We start from the raw sequence: 19,634 nt of genomic DNA, 5'->3' as shown, positions 1-19,634 counted from the left end.
AAAGGACAAACAATGATTCTGTTTTCCTTATCCTAGCCATTCTTGTGACATAAGTCCCAACGCTCTGACGACATCCAAGGACTTTGGGATGGCTGAGGTGTCAGAAGCCACTGGCACCACCACTGGTTGGTTGGTTGATATGAAAAGAAGACACAACCTTTGGAAGAAAGTGCTGACGTGTTCTCAGTTCAGCCCTATATTCATGAAATATTAAGTAAGGACTCTTGTGTGACAGAGCTCCTAACTCAGACACTCGTCTGCCTGAGGTTAAGGCCAATAGCATGACCACTTCCCAAGTGAGAAACTTCAACTCCACCTCTTGAAGAGGCTCAAACCAGTCCAATTTAAGGAACTGCAACACCACATTAAGATCCCATGGTGCCGCAGGAGGTACAAAGGGAGGTTGGATGCGCAGAACCCCTTTCACGAAGGTCTGGACCTCAGGAAGAGAAGCCAATTGTTTCTGAAAGAAAACTGACAAGGCCGAAATCTGAACCTTGATAGATCCTAATCTCAGTCCAGCATCCACACCTGCCTGTAGAAATAGGAGAAGTCATCCTAATTGAAACTCCACCGCAGGAGACTTCTTGGATTCACACCAAGATACATATTTTCTCCAAATCCGATGGTAATGTTTGGACATTACCCCTTTCCTGGCCAGAATAAGTGTGGGAATTACTTCATTGGGAATACCCTTACGGGCTAGGATCTGGCGCTCAACAACCATGCCGTCAAACGCAGCCGCGATAAGTCCTGATAAACTAACAGCCCCTGCTGAAGCAGGTCCTCGCGAAGAGGAAGAGGCCGAGGATCTTCCAGTAATAACTCTTGAAGATCTGGATACCAAGCTCTCCTTGGCCAATCTGGAGCAATGAGAATTGCTCGAACCCTTGTTCTTTTGATGATCTTGAGAACTTTTGGTATTAGTGTAAGTGGAGGGAACAGATACACCGACTGAAACACCCACTGGGTCAACAGTGCATCTATTGCTATTGCTTGTGGGTCTCTGGACCTGGAACAATATTTCTGAAGCTTCTTGTTGAGACGTGATGCCATCATATCCACTTGAGGAACGCCCCAACGACTTGCCACCTCCGCAAAGACTTCTGGGTGGAGGCCCCATTCTCCTGGATGGAGATCGTGTCTGCTGAGGAAGTCTGCTTCCCAGTTGTCCACTCCCAGAATGAAAATTGCCGACAGAGCTTTTGCATGTCTTTCTGCCCAGAGGAGTATCTTTGTCATCTCTGCCATTGCCACTCTGCTGTTTGTTCCGCCTTGACGGTTTATGTAAGCTACTGCCGTTACACTGTCTGACTGGATCTGTATGGGACGACCTTGAAGAAGGTGTGCCGCCTGATGCAGACTGTTGTACATAGCTCTCAATTCCAGAATGTTTATGTGAAGTCGAGTTTCTTGACTTGACCACCTTCCTTGGAAGCTTTCGCCTTGCATGACTGCTCCCCATCCTCAGAGACTTGCATCCGTGGTCACCAGAATCCATGGCTGAATCCCGAACCTGCGTCCCTCCAGGAGGTGAGACATTTGTAGCCACCACAGGAGCGAAATTCTGGCTTTTGCTGACAAGATTATCTTTTGATGCATGTGGAGATGCGACCCGGACCACTTGTTCAGTAGGTCCCACTGGAAGACCCTGGCATGGAATCCATATTGTAGCGCCTCGTAAGCCGCTACCATTTTCCCCAACAGGCGAATGCACTGATGAATTGATACTGTTCTTGGTCTCAAAAGTTGTTTGATCATGCTCTGGATCTCCTGAGCCTTTTCCACTGGTAGAAATACTTTCTGTACCTCGGTGTCCAGTATCATTCCAAAAAATGCTAACCTCATTTTCGGTTCCAACTGAGATTTTGGAAAGTTGATGATCCAACCGTGCTGTTGAAGTACCGTCAGGGATAACTCTATGTTCTGGATTAGCTTGTGTCTGGATCTCGCTTTTATGAGGAGATCGTCCAGGTATGGAATTATGTTAACTCCTTGGGGTATATTTACTAACATTCGTAATTCTCCCGATTTGGTGGGAGAATAATCACGAATGACATCGAAAGTGTAAAACTGCAACTTTTTGAATTTATTACGACTAATTTACTAAGCTGTCGTATTCTGCATTTTCTTTTGTTCCGATGTCGATGTCATTCGTGTTTTTTTTTTAGTTTTTTACGGCAGTGATTAGCAAAACACTGCCGACTTTTTCTAAAAGAATCTCGGCCGGATCTGTGTAATCCGTGCTGGGGTTCATTTTTTTTTTTTTTTTAAATAAGCACTGTAAAACTGTAAAAAAAATGGCGTGGGGTCCCCCCTCCTAAGCATAACCAGCCTCGGGCTCTTTGAGCCGATCCTGGTTGCAGAAATATGGGGAAAAAAATGACAGGGGTTCCCCCATATTTAAGCAACCAGCATCGGGCTCTGCGCCTGGTCCTGGTTCCAAAAATACGGGGGACAAAAAGCGTAGGGGTCCCCCGTATTTTTAAAACCAGCACCGGGCTCCACTAGCTGGACAGATAATGCCACAGCCGGGGGTCACTTTTATACAGTGCCCTGCGGCCGTGGCATCAAATATCCAACTAGTCACCCCTGGCCGGGGTACCCTGGGGGAGTGGGGACCCCTTCAATCAAGGGGTCCCCCCCCCAGCCACCCAAGGGCCAGGGGTGAAGCCCGAGGCTGTCCCCCCCATCCAATGGGCTGCGGATGGGGGGCTGATAGCCTTTTTGTAAAAGTGTAAGATATTGTTTTTAGTAGCAGTACTACAAGGCCCAGCAAGCCTCCCCCGCATGCTGGTACTTGGAGAACCACAAGTACCACCATGCGGCGGAAAAACGGGCCCGCTGGTACCTGTAGTACTACTACTAAAAAAATACCCCCAAAAAAACAATACACACACACCTTGAAAGTAAAGTTTTATTACATCCATCCACACAAACATACATACATACTTACCTTATGTTCACACGCAGGTCGGTCCTCTTGTCCAGTAGAATCCATGGGGTACCTGTTGAATAAATTATACTCACCAGATCCAGGGTACCAGGCTCCTCGGATAATCCTTTTGTAATCCACGTACTTGATTAAAAAAATAAAACGGAGACCCGAGCCACGCACTGAAAGGGGACCCATGTTTTCACATGGGTCCCCTTTCCCCGAATGCCAGAAACCCACTCTGACTTCTGTCTAAGTGGGTTTCTTCAGCCAATCAGGGAGCGCCACGTTGTGGCACCCTCCTGATCCTATGTGTCCTCCTGTACTGACTGACAGGCGGCACACGGCAGTGTTACAATGTAGCGCCTATGCGCTCCATTGTAACCAATGGTGGGAACTTTCAGGTCAGCGGTTGACCGAAAGTGACCTCACCGCTGACCTGAAAGTTCCCACCATTGGTTACAATGGAGCGCATAGGCGCTACATTGTAACACTGCCGTGTGCCGCCTGTCAGACAGTACAGGAGCACACAGCCGATCAGGAGGGTGCCACAACGTGGCGCTCCCTGATTGGCTGAAGAAACCCACTTAGACAGAAGTCAGAGTGGGTTTCTGGCATTCGGGGAAAGGGGACCCATGTGAAAAGTTTTGAAAACATGGGTCCCCTTTCAGTGCGTGGCTCGGGTCTCCGTTTTATTTTTTTAATCAAGTACGTGGATTACAAAAGGATTATCCGAGGAGCCTGGTACCCTGGATCTGGTGAGTATAATTAATTCAACAGGTACCCCATGGATTCTACTGGACAAGAGGACCGACCTGCGTGTGAACATAAGGTAAGTATGTATGTATGTTTGTGTGGATGGATGTAATAAAACTTTACTTTCAAGGTGTGTGTGTATTGTTTTTTTTTGGGTATTTTTTTAGTAGTAGTACTACAGGTACCAGCGGGCCCGTTTTTCCGCCGCATGCTGGTACTTGTGGTTCTCCAAGTACCAGCATGCGGGGGAGGCTTGCTGGGCCTTGTAGTACTGCTACTAAAAACAATATCTTACACTTTTACAAAAAGGCTATCAGCCCCCCATCCGCAGCCCATTGGATGGGGGGGGGACAGCCTCAGGCTTCACCCCTGGCCCTTGGGTGGCTGGGGGGGGGACGGACCCCTTGATTGAAGGGGTCCCCACTCCCCCAGGGTACCCCGGCCAGGGGTGACTAGTTGGATATTTGATGCCACGGCCGCAGGGCACTATATAAAAGTGACCCCCGGCTGTGGCATTATCTGTCCAGCTAGTGGAGCCCGGTGCTGGTTTTAAAAATACGGGGGACCCCTACTCTTTTTGTCCACCGTATTTTTGGAACCAGGACCAGGCGCAGAGCCCGATGCTGGTTGCTTAAATATGGGGGAACCCCTGTCATTTTCTTTCCCATATTTCTGCAACCAGGATCGGCTCAAAGAGCCCGAGGCTGGTTATGCTTAGGAGGGGGGACCCCACGCAATTTTTTTTCAAAAAATTAACACTTTCCCACCCCTTCCCACTGATATACATGCACGGATCTCATGGATCCGTGCATGCCTATCCAATCACGGCTCAAAAAAGCAGGTCTGTTTTTTTTTAGCACTTTTTTACGAGTTGTATTTTTTCACGGCAGTGTTTTTTTTTCTTTTTCTTTGCACTTCTTAGTAAATGACCGAGATTCATACTTAAACAGCCGCGTTTTGACCGATGGTGTATTCATTCGTATTTTTTTTGTTGGACTTCAAAAAAAATACGAATGCCCTCATCACTGCCGAGATTTGAGTTTAGTAAATGACCGAGATGACACTTTGAAGAAAAAACGGCATCTCGGTCAAAATCGGGACCTTAGTAAATATACCCCCTTGTTTGTGAAAGAGAACCATCATCTCCGCCATCACCTTGGTGAATATTCTCGGAGCCGTGGAGAGCCCGAATGGTAATTTCAGGAATTGGTAGTGGCAATCCTGAACTACAAACCTCAGGTATGCTTGATGTGGCAGGTAAATGGGGACATGCAAGTAAGCATCCTTGATGTCCACTGACACCAGAAATTCCTTTTCTTCCAAGCTGGAAATCACCGCTCTCAAGGATTTCATCTTGAATTTGAATCTTTTTAAATAAAGATTCAGAGATTTTAGGTTTAAAATCGGCCTGACCAGCGCAATCCGGCTTTGGTACTACAAACAGGCTTGAATAAAAGCCTTGATTCCTTTGTTCGGCAGGAACCAAGGCAATTACTTTGTCTTGACATAATTTGTATATTGCATTCAGGACATTTGTGCTGTCCTGAGCAGAAACTGGTAAGGCTGATTTGAAAAATCGGCATGGGGGAAGGTCTTGAAATTTCAACTAGTAACCTTGGGATATTCCACTAAAAAAGCTTAGTGTGTGGCACACTCTTTTGTAATAATTGTAATTTAATAAGATTTAACTTTTATTTCATAATTTAAAATAAATCTCTATAGCCAGGCATGTAGGTATGTTTGATAGCCTGAGAGTAAAACCTTTATGTAATAATTGCCCAAAATTAAAGTATTAGGATAGTGGTTAACTTTCCAATGTGATAGGGGCAAAAGGAATTTTGTCTCTGAGCGGGGTCAGATCTCCGTCAGTTTACTGGAAGCCGCTGCGGGAGCCGGACGCTGGGTCGGGTATAATTCCCGCACCTCCGTGGATTCTACACGTCCACGTCCCGCTGATAATCAGTTTGCTGGAAGCCGCTGCGGGAACCGGACGCCGGGTCGGGTATAATTCCCGCACCTCCGTAGATTCTACACATCCACGTCCCGCTAATGATGACGTACGTTTCACATGTAGCTTGGTCATATCAGACTTCTTGGGCCACAATTGTATCTCATCCTTGTGGATACAAAAAAATGTATCAAATTACATCTGCACAGCTACTGCAGTCTGGACAATAGACTGGCAGACAAAGTGTACACATGTTACAATACATATCTATACTGTCCTTTCATGCATATACAAGGATGAGGAATGACCTGGAAGATCCACGCAGGGGTTCCCTTTGAGGTAATTCTGAAACCTACTTCTGTGATCTGTACTAACTATCTTAGCCTTACAGCGCTGAAGGCTTCTCTATACAAACAGTAATTTATTTTCTTTAAAGAGCAGTTAATGTCAGACTCATGTCAGAGACTCGAGACCAGTTTAGTCTTGCAAATAGGCGATATGAACAGCCTTTATAGCACAAAAAAATCTTTAATAATATATCACAAAGCTTGATACCAAAAAATTCCTTTTACCCCTATCACATTGGAAAGTTAACCACTATCCTAATACTTTAATTTTGGGCAATTATTACATAAAGGTTTTACTCTCAGGCTATCAAACATACCTACATGCCTGGCTATAGAGATTTATTTTAAATTATGAAATAAAAGTTAAATCTTATTAAATTACAATTATTACAAAAGAGTGCGCCACACACTAAGCTTCTTTTTTAGTGAAGTACCCACTAGTGGTCTACACTAATTACCCTTAGAAAAATATACTATTACTCCAGCTTAGTGGCGCACCTCCAACCCAGCATAATTTCAGGCTTCTTCACAAAAGAAAGGCCGATTCATTTCTTTCATTGGTTGGTTTTCCTACAATTATACTGATAATTTCGTTGAGACCTGTGCATTGTCCTCTAGACTTTTTGTCTTTCCCTAGAAAACCTTGGGATATTACAGTATCTGTAAAACCCAAGGATCCAGGTCTGAGCGAAGCCAGACCTGGCTGAAAAATAGTACACGTGCCTCCACCCGATCGCACTCCCGCAGAGGAGCCCCAGCGTCATGCTGTGGTTTTTGCAGAAGTAGTTGCTGACTTCTGCTCTTGGGAGCCTGAGGGTGTTGTAGGTTTTCTACCTTATCCTCTCCCTTTTCCTGTGAAAAAATGGGTAGATTTAGCCTTTTTGTACTTGTTGGGCCAAAAGGACTGCTTAGTATGAGAATGATATACTTTTTTAGCCGGCGTAGCTGCCAACGACAGAAATGCTGACTTGCCAGATGTAGTAGTTGATATCATGGCATCTAATTTCTCTCCAAAGAGGGCCTCACCATTGTATGGGAGCGCCTCAATATTTCTTTTGGATTCTGCGTCAGCATTTCATTGGCGTATCCAGAGCGCCCTGCGGGCTGAAACCGCCATCGCAGAGGCACGTGAGCCCAGTAAGCCTACGTCCTTCATAGCCTCAACCAAATAACCTGCAGAATCTTTGATATGACCTAGAAATTGCAGCATGTCATCTTTATCGACCGCGTCAATATTAACAATTAAGTTATCTGCCCACTTTTCGACTGCGTTACCTACCCACGCAGAAGCAATTGTGGGCCTGAGTAACGTGCCCGTAGCAACATAGATGGACTTTAAAGTCGTCTCTAATTTGCGGTCAGCAGGTTCTTTTAATGAAGCTGACCCTGGGGCAGGCAAAATTATTTTCTTTGACAACCTAGAAACTGTCTATCCTCTTCTGGGAAAGGGTATGCTACCCGCAACCTTTTAGGGATAGCAATTTTTTTTTTTCCGGGTTAGCCCAGGATTCCTCAAAAAATTTATTTAAGTCCTTAGACGGAGGAAAAGTCACCACTTGTATTTTATTTAATTTAAAATAATCTTTTTCCTCAGGTTGAGGTGTTGTGTCAGGAAATTCCAACACCTCTTTTATAGCGACTATCATACATTGAATGCTCTTAGCCAGTTTGGGGTCTACCCCCCTCAAATCCCCAGTGTCAACGTCAGTGTCGGTATCTGTGTCAGTGTCCCTTTGCATAATTTGGGCCAGGGACCTTTTCTGCGAACTGGAGGGGTCCCGAGTGGATGATGTGCAACAATCAGCAAATAGAGCATCTTCCACAGACTGTCTCTAATGCTTTGTCTGTTCCTCAGACTCAGAGAATTTCTTCGCTTGTTTAGCCATATTACTCTGCCGCCTTCTCATCCACACAGGCTCAGAACACTCTTGTGCCTCTAACATGGGTTCCTCTGGGGAAGAACTTTCTCTAGACATGTTACACGCGTGTATAGTCACACCACTCACACACACACGGGAGCTAATGGGGACAGACCTACACTAACGTCTGTCAGAGGGACCCAGAGGGAATTGCCAGTCCACACCACGCGCCCTATATGTATTACATACAATGAATATACATATATACCAAAACAGCGCTTTTTTATCCAATTTGAAGCCCGCAGACTTCAATAAATTATGTGCTCCCCTCCCCTCCCCTTCTAGAACACCCTGGTACTTGTATCAGCGATGTGTGAGGAGAAGTAGCCTGCAGGATCAGCGACCCGGCGTCTCTGTGAGGAGAAAATGGCGCCAATTGAGTGTTACAAGCAATTCTGAGGTGTAGCCCCGCCCCCTGTAATGGCGCGGTTCAGCCACAGTAATATTTATACTGGCGGGGGTAGTGTACATCAGCGGCTCACAGGTATGTACATTTTGCCAGTGAGAGTAAGGATTTATCATGTCCCTCAGAGCGAGCCCCCCCCCTGCGCGCACTCTGCACCCTGCGCTGAGAGACATGTTGCTGTGCAGCGTCCCGCTCTGCGCTGGTACCTTTATGCCGCCATGATGACCAGAGGGCCCCTCTCTGCAGGTCTCCGGTAAATACTCACCAGCCTTCTGACTTCTGGCTCTGTTAGGGGGTGGCGGCAGTGCTGTGAGAGTGAGCAGCAGCCAGGCAAGGGCTGTGTTCACTACCCTTCAGGAGCTAATGGTATCCTGTCAGCGGAAGCAAAGCCATTAAACTAACTGAGAAGTTGGTTCCTACTTCCCCCCCTAAGTCCCACGAAGCAGGGAAGCTGTTGCCAGCAGCTTCCCTGTAAAATAAAAAACCTAACAAAGTCTTTTCCAGCAGAACTCTGTAGAGCTCCACTGGTGTGTATCCAGTCTCCCGGGCACATTTTCTAAACTGAGGTCTGGAGGAGGGGCATAGAGGGAGGAGGCAGTTCACACTGTTAAAAAGTCTTAAAGTGCCGAAGGCTCCTGCGGAACCGTCTATACCCCATGGTACTAAAATGGACCCCAGCATTCTCTAGGACGTAAGAGAAACTCCGATTGCACAGGTGTTCACAAGGTGATTGACAGGAGGAAGCTGTTTGTGGGTGGTAACTGCCCGTTTTTTGGGAGTGTCCGGAAAAACGCAGGTGTGTGAAAGCGTTTTCAGGGAGGGTGTCTGACGTCAGCTCCTGCCCTGAACAGCATCTTCTCATCGCACTATAGGCGTAAGTCCTGGGTTGTGCAGAGTCTGCACAAAGTGGATTTTTGCAGCTCGGCGTACACATGGTATTGCACACTTGCACGGCGAATTTACACTCCCTCTGGAGGCGGTGACTATCCGAATGCAGGACAGCAAAGTTTGCAGCCCAGTGATCAGGTCTGAATCACCCCCAGTGATTGCTGTTTTGTTCATTTGTTTATGTACTCTGTAATGGGCGCAGTGGATCCCTTGTGGCACCATATAAAGGATGATAATAATTTTTATACGCTTGCGCTTTAATAAGTACATATGATCTCTGTTGTAGTATGCTATAAGAACTGAGGCAACATACGTGAATAATAACTAATTACACGCATACTATAGTAATGAATAGTCTCTACTCTTTTATTCATGAATTTATGAACATACTTGCATAAACCTGGCCTTGGTTTGTTATATTTACTGTTTATTTAAAAAGGAAATTCTAAAAAGCTTATTGCTTAAGTGTGACAAAGGGGTGGGATTACACTGAAAACAAAACTGAGCAGATTGTAGCATGATATTTAAAAAAATGTACCGTAAGTATCACTTGCAATGTCAGGTCACAGCTGGAGCAGAACGGGAAAATACTCTTATTTTGACCAGTTTTTCCATGTACACACATATAAATGCACCCCATCGTATGCTAAAGCAACTACTGTCCATACCTACTACTCCAAGCTTCGCTGCAAACATCAGTGATATTCCTATCGGTAAGCCCAGAAGGTAATACCCAACAGCATTTGTAATTGCTCCAATCTTTTGCTTTCCAGCTCCTCGTAATATTCCACCACATGTGCCCTAGTAGAAAAAATCAGGTGTGAACTATTAGAATTAATAGCCAAATATAAAGGTAAATAAGTGACTTAAAGTAGATGTAAATATATATATATATATACTTACAGCTACAGCATCGAATAGGTGAAATGGAGCAACAATGAGCATAATACGGGAAACCAATGCAGCAATTTCTCTACGAATGAAATAACATTTAGTTACAGCTCAATATAAAGTAACTAGAAGGCTTTTTTCCATCAATACTCTATACATTTGATAACCCAAAGTTTTAAAATAGCATTATTAGGGAAAATAAAAATAAACTTACTGTAAATGCGACGGTCTACATTAGGCATTCCCAACCTCAGTCCACAAGGTACACTAACAGTTCAGGTTTTAGTGATATCCAGGCTTGAGCACAGGTGACTCAATTAGTACCTCAGTTATTTTGATTTAACCATCTGTGCTAAAGCCTGGATATCGCTAAACACTGCACTGTTAGTGTGTCTTGAGGACAGTCTTTAGGTCAACACCAATTGGTCAACATGCACATGGTCGACATGGTCAAAAGATCGACAATAAGGAGCTGCCTTTATTTCAGTATTCCTAATTTAGCAGTTTTAAATAATTGGTTTATTAGATATAATGATGCTCCCAGATTGGCTGAATGATGTGTACTTTATGAAGTCATTTACACCATCTCCAATGCTGTGTATAGCCAGGGGCGCTTTAAGAGAGGAGGAGGCCCGGGTGCAGCCTCCTCCGTTCGGGCCCCCTCCTCTCTGCCGGCAGCACTGACAGTCTGATCACTGGAGCGCTCAGACTGTACTACGCATGTGCAGATCTCCGGGAAAATGGCGCGGTGGCCATTTTCCATGGGATTTCTCTACTGCGCATATGCAGAACTCCGTGAAAATGGCTGCTGGGCCATTTTCACAGAGTTTTAATACCGCTGTGGATGTCGCCGCGGGACTCCGGAGGGGTGAGTATTTATGTGTGAATGGGTGCAGCGTGTGTGGTGGGGGCCCCCTCTGGACTCAGGGGCCCATGTGCATACCTCCCAACATGACCCTCTCCAGGAGGGACACAATGCTCTGCTTCTGGACTTTTCTCTTAATTTATGATTGCCGGCACCTGTTTTGAACAGGTTAATGCAGGCATGTCCAAACTGCGGCCCTCCAGCTGTTGAGAAACTACACATCCCAGCATGCCCTGACACAGCTTTAGCATTCTCTGACAGCAAAACTGTGTCAGGGCATGCTGGGATATGTAGCTTCACAACAGCTGGAGGGCCGCAGTTTGGACATGCCTGGGTTAATGGATAAGAAAGGTGTTTCAACACATGTGAGGGCAATTGTAAATTAAGAGGGAAGTCCAGGAGCAGAGCGTTCTGTCCCTCATGGAGAGGGTCATGTTGGGAGGTATGTGCGTGCACCGCACACACTGCACCCATTATAGAAACGCCAGTGAGTATAGCAGAGTGACAGGGTGGTTAGCACTAGGGTCATGGGCTGAAACAAGGGTCCTGTCTCTGTGGAGTTTGTATGGGTTTACATGTTGCACAAGTTTGTTCTTGGTGCTCAAGTTTCCTCACATACTGCAATGACACACTGTACATGGGGCCTAATTCAAACCTGGGGGTATATTTACAAAGATTCGTGTTTTGGCCGTTTTGAAGGGTGTTTGAACTCGAATGGTATCGGGTGCATTTTACTGCAACTTTTTGAATCCTGATACGATCATTCACTAAGCTGCCGAGTTTTGCACAATCGTTTTTTCCGATGTCGATGTGATTCGTAATATCAGGCAGTGTTTTACGGGAGTGATGAGTAAAACACTGCCTGACAAAACACAAGGAATCCCGGCTGGATCTGTGAGATCCGTGCAGGGCTTCATTGTGTACCTTAAAAAGTTGATTATAGTCTTTAAAAATCTGAAAAAAATTGCGTGGGGTCCCCCCTCCTAAGCACAACCAGCCTCGGGCTCTTTGAGCCGGTCCTGGTTGACAAAATATGGGGCAAAAAATGACAGGGGTTCCCCCATGTTTAATCAACCAGCACCGGGTTCTGCGCCTGGTCCTGGTTCCAAAACTACGGGGGACAAAAAGCGTAGGGGTCCCCCGTATTTTTGAAACCAGCACCGGGCTCCACTAGCCAGGTACATAATGCCACAGCCGGGGGACACTTTTATACTGGTCCCTGCGGCCCTGGCATTACATACCCAACTAGTCACCCCTGGCCAGGGTACCCTGGAGGAGTGGGAACCCCTTAAATCAAGGGGTCCCCCCCTCCAGCCACCCAAGGGCCAGGGGTGAAGCCCGAGGCTGTCCCCCCCATCCAAGGGCGGCGGATGGGGGGCTGATAGCCTTTTGTAAAAATGTGAATATTGTTTTTAGTAGCAGTACTACAAGTCCCATCAAGCCTCCCCCGCAAGCTGGTACTTGGAGAACCACAAGTACCAGCATGTGGTGGAAAACCGGGCCCGCTGGTACCTGTAGTACTACTACTAAAAAAATACCCAAAAAAAAACAGGACACACACACCGTGAAAGTATAATTTTATTACATACATGCACACCTCCATACATACATACTTACCTATGTTCCCACGAGGCTCGGTCCTCTTGTCCCTGTAGAATCCTCAGGGTACCTGTGAAAAAAAATTATACTCACATAATCCAGTGTAGAGTCAGACCTTTGTATAATCCACGTACTTGGCAAAATAATAAAACGGAAACCCGACCACGCACTGAAAGGGGCCCCATGTTTAAACATGGGGCCCCTTTCCCCGACTGCCAGGACCCCCCCTGACTCCTGTCAAAGAGGGTCCCTTCAGCCAATCAGGGAGCGCCACGTCGTGGCACTCTCCTGATTGGCTGTGTGCTCCTGTAGTGTCTGTCAGGCAGCACACGGCACTGATACAATGTAGCGCCTATGCGCTCCATTGTATCCAATGGTGGGAACTTTGCGGTCAGCGGTGAGGTTACTTTCGGTCAACCGAATGGTTATCCAAACTCGACTGGAAAAAGCAGGTCTATTTTTTTGCTGCTTTTTTTAACGATTCGAAAAAAAACAGACCCGCACTTGAGCACTCAGAAACTAACACCCAAATACGAATGAATAGTGAATGCCCGTATTGTATGAAATATCAGCCGCGTTTGACCGATGGTCTATTCATTCATATTTCGGAACTTTGCAAATCAAACCATTACGAATAGTCCAAACACTGCCGAGATTGGTGCTTAGTGAATTCCCGGATTGGGACATAGAAAAAAAAAACACAAATCGGACAAACTCGAAATCTTAGTAAATATTGGCCACGGTCACAAGCAGGCGTTTTTTGCACTGCTGAGACCAGGTAGTCGCCGCCTACAGGGGGAGGGGGTAATCACTGTGCAGGGGTGTGAATGCATGTGCAGCGAGCTGCACAAACAAAAGTTTGGGCAGCTCGGCGGCGGATCTTTATATGTGTAGGGCCCATTACTCTTCCAGTGCGATGATCTGGCCTGAAGCTGACGTCAGGAACCCTCCCTTCAAGCAGCTGGACACGCCTGCGTTTCTCCGGGCATTTCTAGGAAATGGTCAGTTGACACCCACAAACGGCCTCTTCCTGTCAATCTTCTTGCGATTGCCGGTGCAATCACTTTCTTCGGCCATCCCGTCGCTGTCCTGCACTCCCCGTTGCTGGGGGAACCTCGCACCTGCGCATTGCGGTGCATACGCATGCGCAGTTCATACCTGATCGCTGCTGATTGGAAACGCACAGCAGCGATCGGGTTTGAATGACCCCCATGGTAGAATAATTGGCTATTGACAAAGTTATCTCTAGTATGTGATAATTCCAGTGGGGCTGGGACTATTTGACTAAAAATCACCTAAACATGCTGGGTAATATGGAGGCTCTATATAAAAAAAAGTGTGCGGATCATTCACTAGAAATATGTTGACCCCATATGGTCGACATGCACTAGGTCGATTGGGTCAAAAGGTCGACAAGGACAGTAGGTCGACATGAAAAAAGTAATCAACACAAAAGGTCGACACAGTAAAAAAAAAAAAGGTTGATATAGGAATGTTCGACACCAAAAAGGTCAACACGCTTTTTTTGGGTGTCATTTTGTATGCTTCACCACGTATAAGCCAAAGTGAAAACGTGTACCCTCTTGGGCTTGCTTTGCTAACCATGCTTCAGGTAAGGTGCATTTTGCACAGGTTACTATTCCCAATATTAGTCCACGTGGATGGTAAATGTTGAAATAATGGAATCCCCCCCCCCAAAACAAAACTTGTGTTGACCATATGTGTGTCGACCGTTTGAGCCTGTGGACCTTTTAACCTTTTGTACCTGTCAACCTCATTTATGCATGTCGACTATATGGGGTAGACGTATTGACTCTCAACCTAATGTCTGTCAACCTATCATCTGGAACCCATACAAAAACCTGTTAACAATAAATAATATGGGGGTATCCAATTAGCCTCGATAACACGTTTTACAATAAATGATCGCATTTGCAATAAATTGGTATCCAAGTAGGTGTGAAAAGCTATTGGTGAAAAGTCTCCATAGGGTTTATCGCAAATTTCTATTCACTATCTCTAAGCAGGGGATAAGAAGTGCAAAATCCCAATTTTAAGGTAAAAATGTTGGTATTTGGGTGGTCATTCTGACCCGATTGCTCGCTACAGTTTATCGCAGTGATCGGGTCGGAACTGCGCCGGCGCATACCGGACGGCCGAAAGGACGTCGTTCCCTAGCGATCGATGACAGGCAGAGGCGGTCGCTGGGTGGGAGGGGGCGGTCTGTCCAACGCAGGCGTGGCCGGACCGTGCTGGGGGCGAGCCGCAGCGGCTGCCTGATGTCACACGCAGCCGCTGCGACCAGGGGCAGCGACGAGCAACTCCCGGTCAACCGCAGGAGCTGCGCTGGCCGGGAGTTACTCAACAAGTACAAAAGCATCGCCGTTGTGCGATGCTTTTGTAGTTGTGCGGGGGAAGGGGGCGGACAGACATGCGGGGCGGGCTAGCCCTGTGCTGGGTATCCCCCCGCATTTCTGGGAACATGATAGTAGCTGTGCTAAATTTAGCACAGCTACAATCAACTCTGAATGACCCCCTTGGTTCAGAACTCCTGGGACACCACCCTAAATGACTAATTAGGCACTTAGATGTTTTTAATTATTTTTAATGGGCCAATAATGATATGTCATTTTTGAGGTGGAAAGTGCAAAGTAATGGAAAATGGGGTACAAGGTACAGGACAGGTATATTGGGGTGCTTTATGAGTGGGACAAATGTTTTTAGACTTGCAGGTCTAAAATCGGTAATCGGTCCACCTCCACTTCCCCTAAATGAACAAATATATACTTATACCCATTTTTATGTACCCCATATTTAGTGATTGCACTTATTTTCGTGAAAAAAATAGCTTTCTATCATTTTTTTACATTTGAAAAATGCATATAACAGCCATTTGACCCAATTTAACTACACCAAAATAGTTTTATTATGGCCACTAACAGACTTCTATAATGTTTGCCAATATTAGTTTGGCTTTTTAGGGGTACAGGCAGTTTTCCCCATTTTCTCCTATACTTATCTCTGGTTTTGCTGGCTAGAATGATCACGTGAACACCATAAAAATGTGTAAAATCTCTACGACTTGCATCTTATTTTAACATATCTGGCTACAAGATATAATCTCATTTTTGACGATTTGTTCATAATCTGGAGCAAAACTGCAGAATGTTTAGTCCTCTCTCAGAACACCTCAAGCTGTACTGGTCCAGTCAGGTCCATCTATTATCCTGAACAGATAATTTGGTCATCCCAATAAATTAAATAATTCTTTGCTACATATTTTGACACTGGGCCTCATAAAAACAGTCAAAAGCCTTTAAGTGTTGTTGCAATGGCTCTCACAGATACATCTGCAACCTGTGATTTAGTAAGTTATACTCCCCCATGAACGACAGCGGAACTGCACGCAGATGGTCTAATTCTGAGCTTCTCACAATTATTTGCAACTCTGAAATCTCCTACAGTTCATGCGTTACACAGAGTATATGCATAAAGGTGCTGTTGCGATTGGCTCAGATGATATCAGAAGTGTGACGGAAAAGCGATGGACATTCCTGGGGCAGTTCTAGCCTGTATTACAGATACAAGGCTGGATGAAAATGCTGCACCTAACTTAGAAGCTGCAGTTCCAACAAACTACTCTGTAATTCACAACCCCAGACTGGACCGCAGGGGAGGCAGGGTGGAAATCTGCTTTAAAAAAGCACTTAAACTTAGGTTAAGCCCAATGGAAATTACATCGCTGCGCAGAGTTCTACAGAATTAGGTTTCAGAGTACTTCTCATAGTTTGCAGGACATGTTCTGGGGCTCCAAAGATGTCTCATCCTCAGGGATTTCAATGCATGGGTTGATGATGAGCTCTTGGCCAAGATCTCGTGCACAATGAATACTCTGGGGCACACACAAATCATTCCCTCTGCTACACATAAAAGTGGTCACAGAATCTCTCTATCTGGTTTGTTTGTGGTTTGACTGTCTTGGGGGACCTTATGGATGGTAATGTTATGCTATCATTTTCTCAACTACAGTCTCGATATAATCTCCCCAGTGGAGAATTATTGCATTATTTCCAAATTCACCACTGGTACAAAGGTTTGCCTAGACAGGTGGCTCCCCCGAACCCGTTATCCCAGGTTGTCTTAACACGTGTATCTCTGTGTGACTCTAGAGGGGACATCTCATTTTGGTACAGGACGCTTATCAGCTTGCTTACTACTACTAAGTCTAATGTGCAGCTGAAATGGGAACAAGACTTGGATCTTCCCCTATCTGAAGCCCAATGGGAACAAATTTTTATTTCTTCTTACCGAATGTCCAAGTGCTTGAATCACACGGAGATGCATATCAAACTCCTTAATAGACTATATTTAACACCGGATAGGCTACACTCATTCTGGCAGTCTTGTTCTAAATATTGCTGGCGTAACTGTGGGGAAATAGGCCATATTTTCAATATTTTCTGGTCCTGTCCTTCCCTTCGACATTTCTGGAGCGAGATATTTGCTTTGATTAATTCGGTCTTACACCTGTCCCTCACCCCCTCTCCGGCCATGGCCCTGCTCCACATTTTTCCTGCTGAGATACCACCTCATCAGAGATATCTGGTGGGGCATATTTGTATAGCTGCCAGGGCTGCATTGGCCCAAAGTTGGAAACAAGCTTCTCCCCCTCCTCTATCACTAGTCACCAACAAAATTCAATTCCATTTAACTATGGAAACTGAGTTCATGCCTTACTCTTCTGCGGCCTCCTCTCCAATGGTGAAATGGAGAGCATGGCATGACTACGTCACTGCTGGAGGGGGTGTTTCGCCTTCCCCCTAACTGACTCGGCTTATACTTCCGCTCTGTGCACCGCCTGTGCCTTACTAGCCCTGTGTCTATTATTGATTACCTGTTTATTGATATGTTTTCATGTTTGACCCGTGTTTATCTTTATCTGTACCTTTTTCCAAGATGACTTTGTATTTTTCCTATTGTATCTATATTGGATTGTTATATTTAACTACTGACAATTTTGATATTTGCATGTTTACATCCCGTGCCCTTGGTTCTTTGTACCCCCCCCCCCCCGCCCCTTCCTTCTTTCTTTCTGTACCCCATCCCCTTGCAAAAAGAAACTATTGATGAAAAAAAAAGTGGTCACAGTCTTAATCTTGTCTTCCAGATTGGATTAGAAGTCTCTGACCTAAAAATAAACCCAGTCACATGGTCAGACGACAGCTCAATATGGTTCTTAGTCACAACCCCTCAAAATAGATCTTTGCCCATGGAATTGACCAGGTATCGTCTAAGGAAGAGTATGACTCTTCAGGCTCTTGCAGCTAACTTGGAGGCTATGGGTCATTGGGTCGACTCAACTTAGGTCGACAGTCACTAGGTCGACCACTGGAGGTCAACATGGGCATTAGATCGACATGCACTAGGTCGACATGGAAATTAGGTCGACATACTAAGTTGACAGGTGAAAAGGTCGACATGAGTTTTTGGACTGTTTTTGGTGTCGTTTTCTTCGTAAAGTGATGGGGAACCCCAAATAGTGCACCGTGTCCCCTAGCATGGCTCTCCATGCTTCGCTCGGCACAGGTTACCGTTCCAATCATAGTCCACGTGGACCGTCAAGTATGGAAAAATACAAAAATTTAAGAGAAAAAAATGTGAAAAACTCATATCGACCTTTTGACTTGTCAACCTAGTACACGTCGACCTAATGACCATATCGACCTATTGACCATTTCGACCTTCAGTGGTCGACCTAATCACTGTCGACTTAAGCTGTGTCGACCCAACGATCGTATCCCAACTTGGACCTCTCTGCAGTAATAGGGTCCTTTGAAGATCCTTGTTCCCTAGTTCATTATTATAACAGGGATGTGACAGCTGCAATGGATACTATCGCACCTGTGCGTAAACGACCCTGCAAACCACACCGTCAAGCACTTTGGTTTGACAACAGTATTCGTGATCTTAAAAGGGGTCGTAGACTTGAAAGACGATGGAAGCAGACAAACCTGGTAGAGGATAAATTTAATCTAATAAAACACATTGAAAATATCAATCAACAATCATCCGCAAGAAAACAGTTCCTTTCAAATGAGATTATGGCAGCAAAAAATAGGCCAGCTCAGATTTTCTGTACAGTGGAGATGCTTTCCAAACCAGCATGCCTGCAGCCTGACGAAACCCTATCCCAGTCAAGATGCAATGAGTTTGCAAACTTCTTTGCAGATACTGTAAAATATCCACTATCCAGGCTGAAATCCCCACAGTGACACCAAAGGAAGGTTCCTTTCTGCTGGGGTCCAATGGCCCTAAAAGGAGTGACTGCTCATGACAACTCTCCACCCTTGGAGGCTGGCATCTGTGGTGAGAAGCACCCAATCTGGAACCCAGAATGGATGACCGTCGTCCAGGTTGGAGGTTTGTAGCCACCACAAGAGAGACACCAGAACCTCTTGAGGCAGGACCACTGTCTGGGATTTGATCTTTTGGGGAAGTCCGTTCCACCTGACCAGTATCAGGCTTTGGAGAGGCCTGTAAGTGGAATTGGGCGCATTCCACCATATCAAAAGTGGATACCATGAAACCCAGTGTCTACAATCACCGCTTGCTGGACCAGGTAAATCACCACTAGACCATGAGGGAAGTTTTGTCAATATTCTAATTATGACATAATAAATGTCAACAAAATATATCACACTCTTCACCATTTTGTTTAATTTCAGTAATAATACTGAATTGCATTTTCCACTGTTCCGCAAACCTAGACACACTGGTGCATATATTTTGTACTTTGGGGGTAATTCCAAGTTGATCGCAGCAGGATTTTTGTTAGCAGTTGAGCAAAACCATGTGCACTGCAGGGGGGGCAGATATAACATGTGCAGAGAGAGTTAGATTTGGGTGGGTTATTTTGTTTCTGTGCAGGGTAAATACTGCTTTATTTTTACACTGCAATTTAGATTGCAGATTGAACACACCACACCCAAATCTAACTCTCTCTGCACATGCTATATTTGCCTCCCCTGCAGTGCACATGGTTTTGCTCAACTGCTAACAAAAATCCTGCTGCGATCAACT

The 19,634-nt window shown here is 45.5% G+C and overlaps 1 protein-coding gene across 7 annotated transcripts in view; it reads right to left on the bottom strand.

The window, feature by feature from the left end:
- The window catches only part of LOC135029617 (multidrug and toxin extrusion protein 2-like), a 486,356-nt gene that overhangs the window by 56,767 nt on the left and 409,955 nt on the right, over window positions 1-19,634 (bottom strand). For all 7 annotated transcript variants that reach the window (XR_010225784.1, XM_063953866.1, XM_063953871.1 and 4 more), the window contains 2 exons: window positions 10,103-10,172; window positions 9,868-10,000 (listed from right to left, as the gene is read on the bottom strand). Coding sequence is in view for 6 of the 7 variants with exons in the window: in XM_063953866.1 (XP_063809936.1) it covers window positions 9,868-10,000; window positions 10,103-10,172 (203 nt within the window). In the remaining variant the exon portion in view is untranslated. The remainder of the gene's footprint in view (window positions 1-9,867; window positions 10,001-10,102; window positions 10,173-19,634) is intronic.

Source organism: Pseudophryne corroboree, chromosome 2 (genome assembly GCF_028390025.1).
Source record: "Pseudophryne corroboree isolate aPseCor3 chromosome 2, aPseCor3.hap2, whole genome shotgun sequence".
Classification (NCBI taxonomy): domain Eukaryota; kingdom Metazoa; phylum Chordata; class Amphibia; order Anura; family Myobatrachidae; genus Pseudophryne; species Pseudophryne corroboree.
Note: the sequence above shows the minus strand (reverse complement) of the source record. Positions and strands in the feature narration are given on the sequence as shown.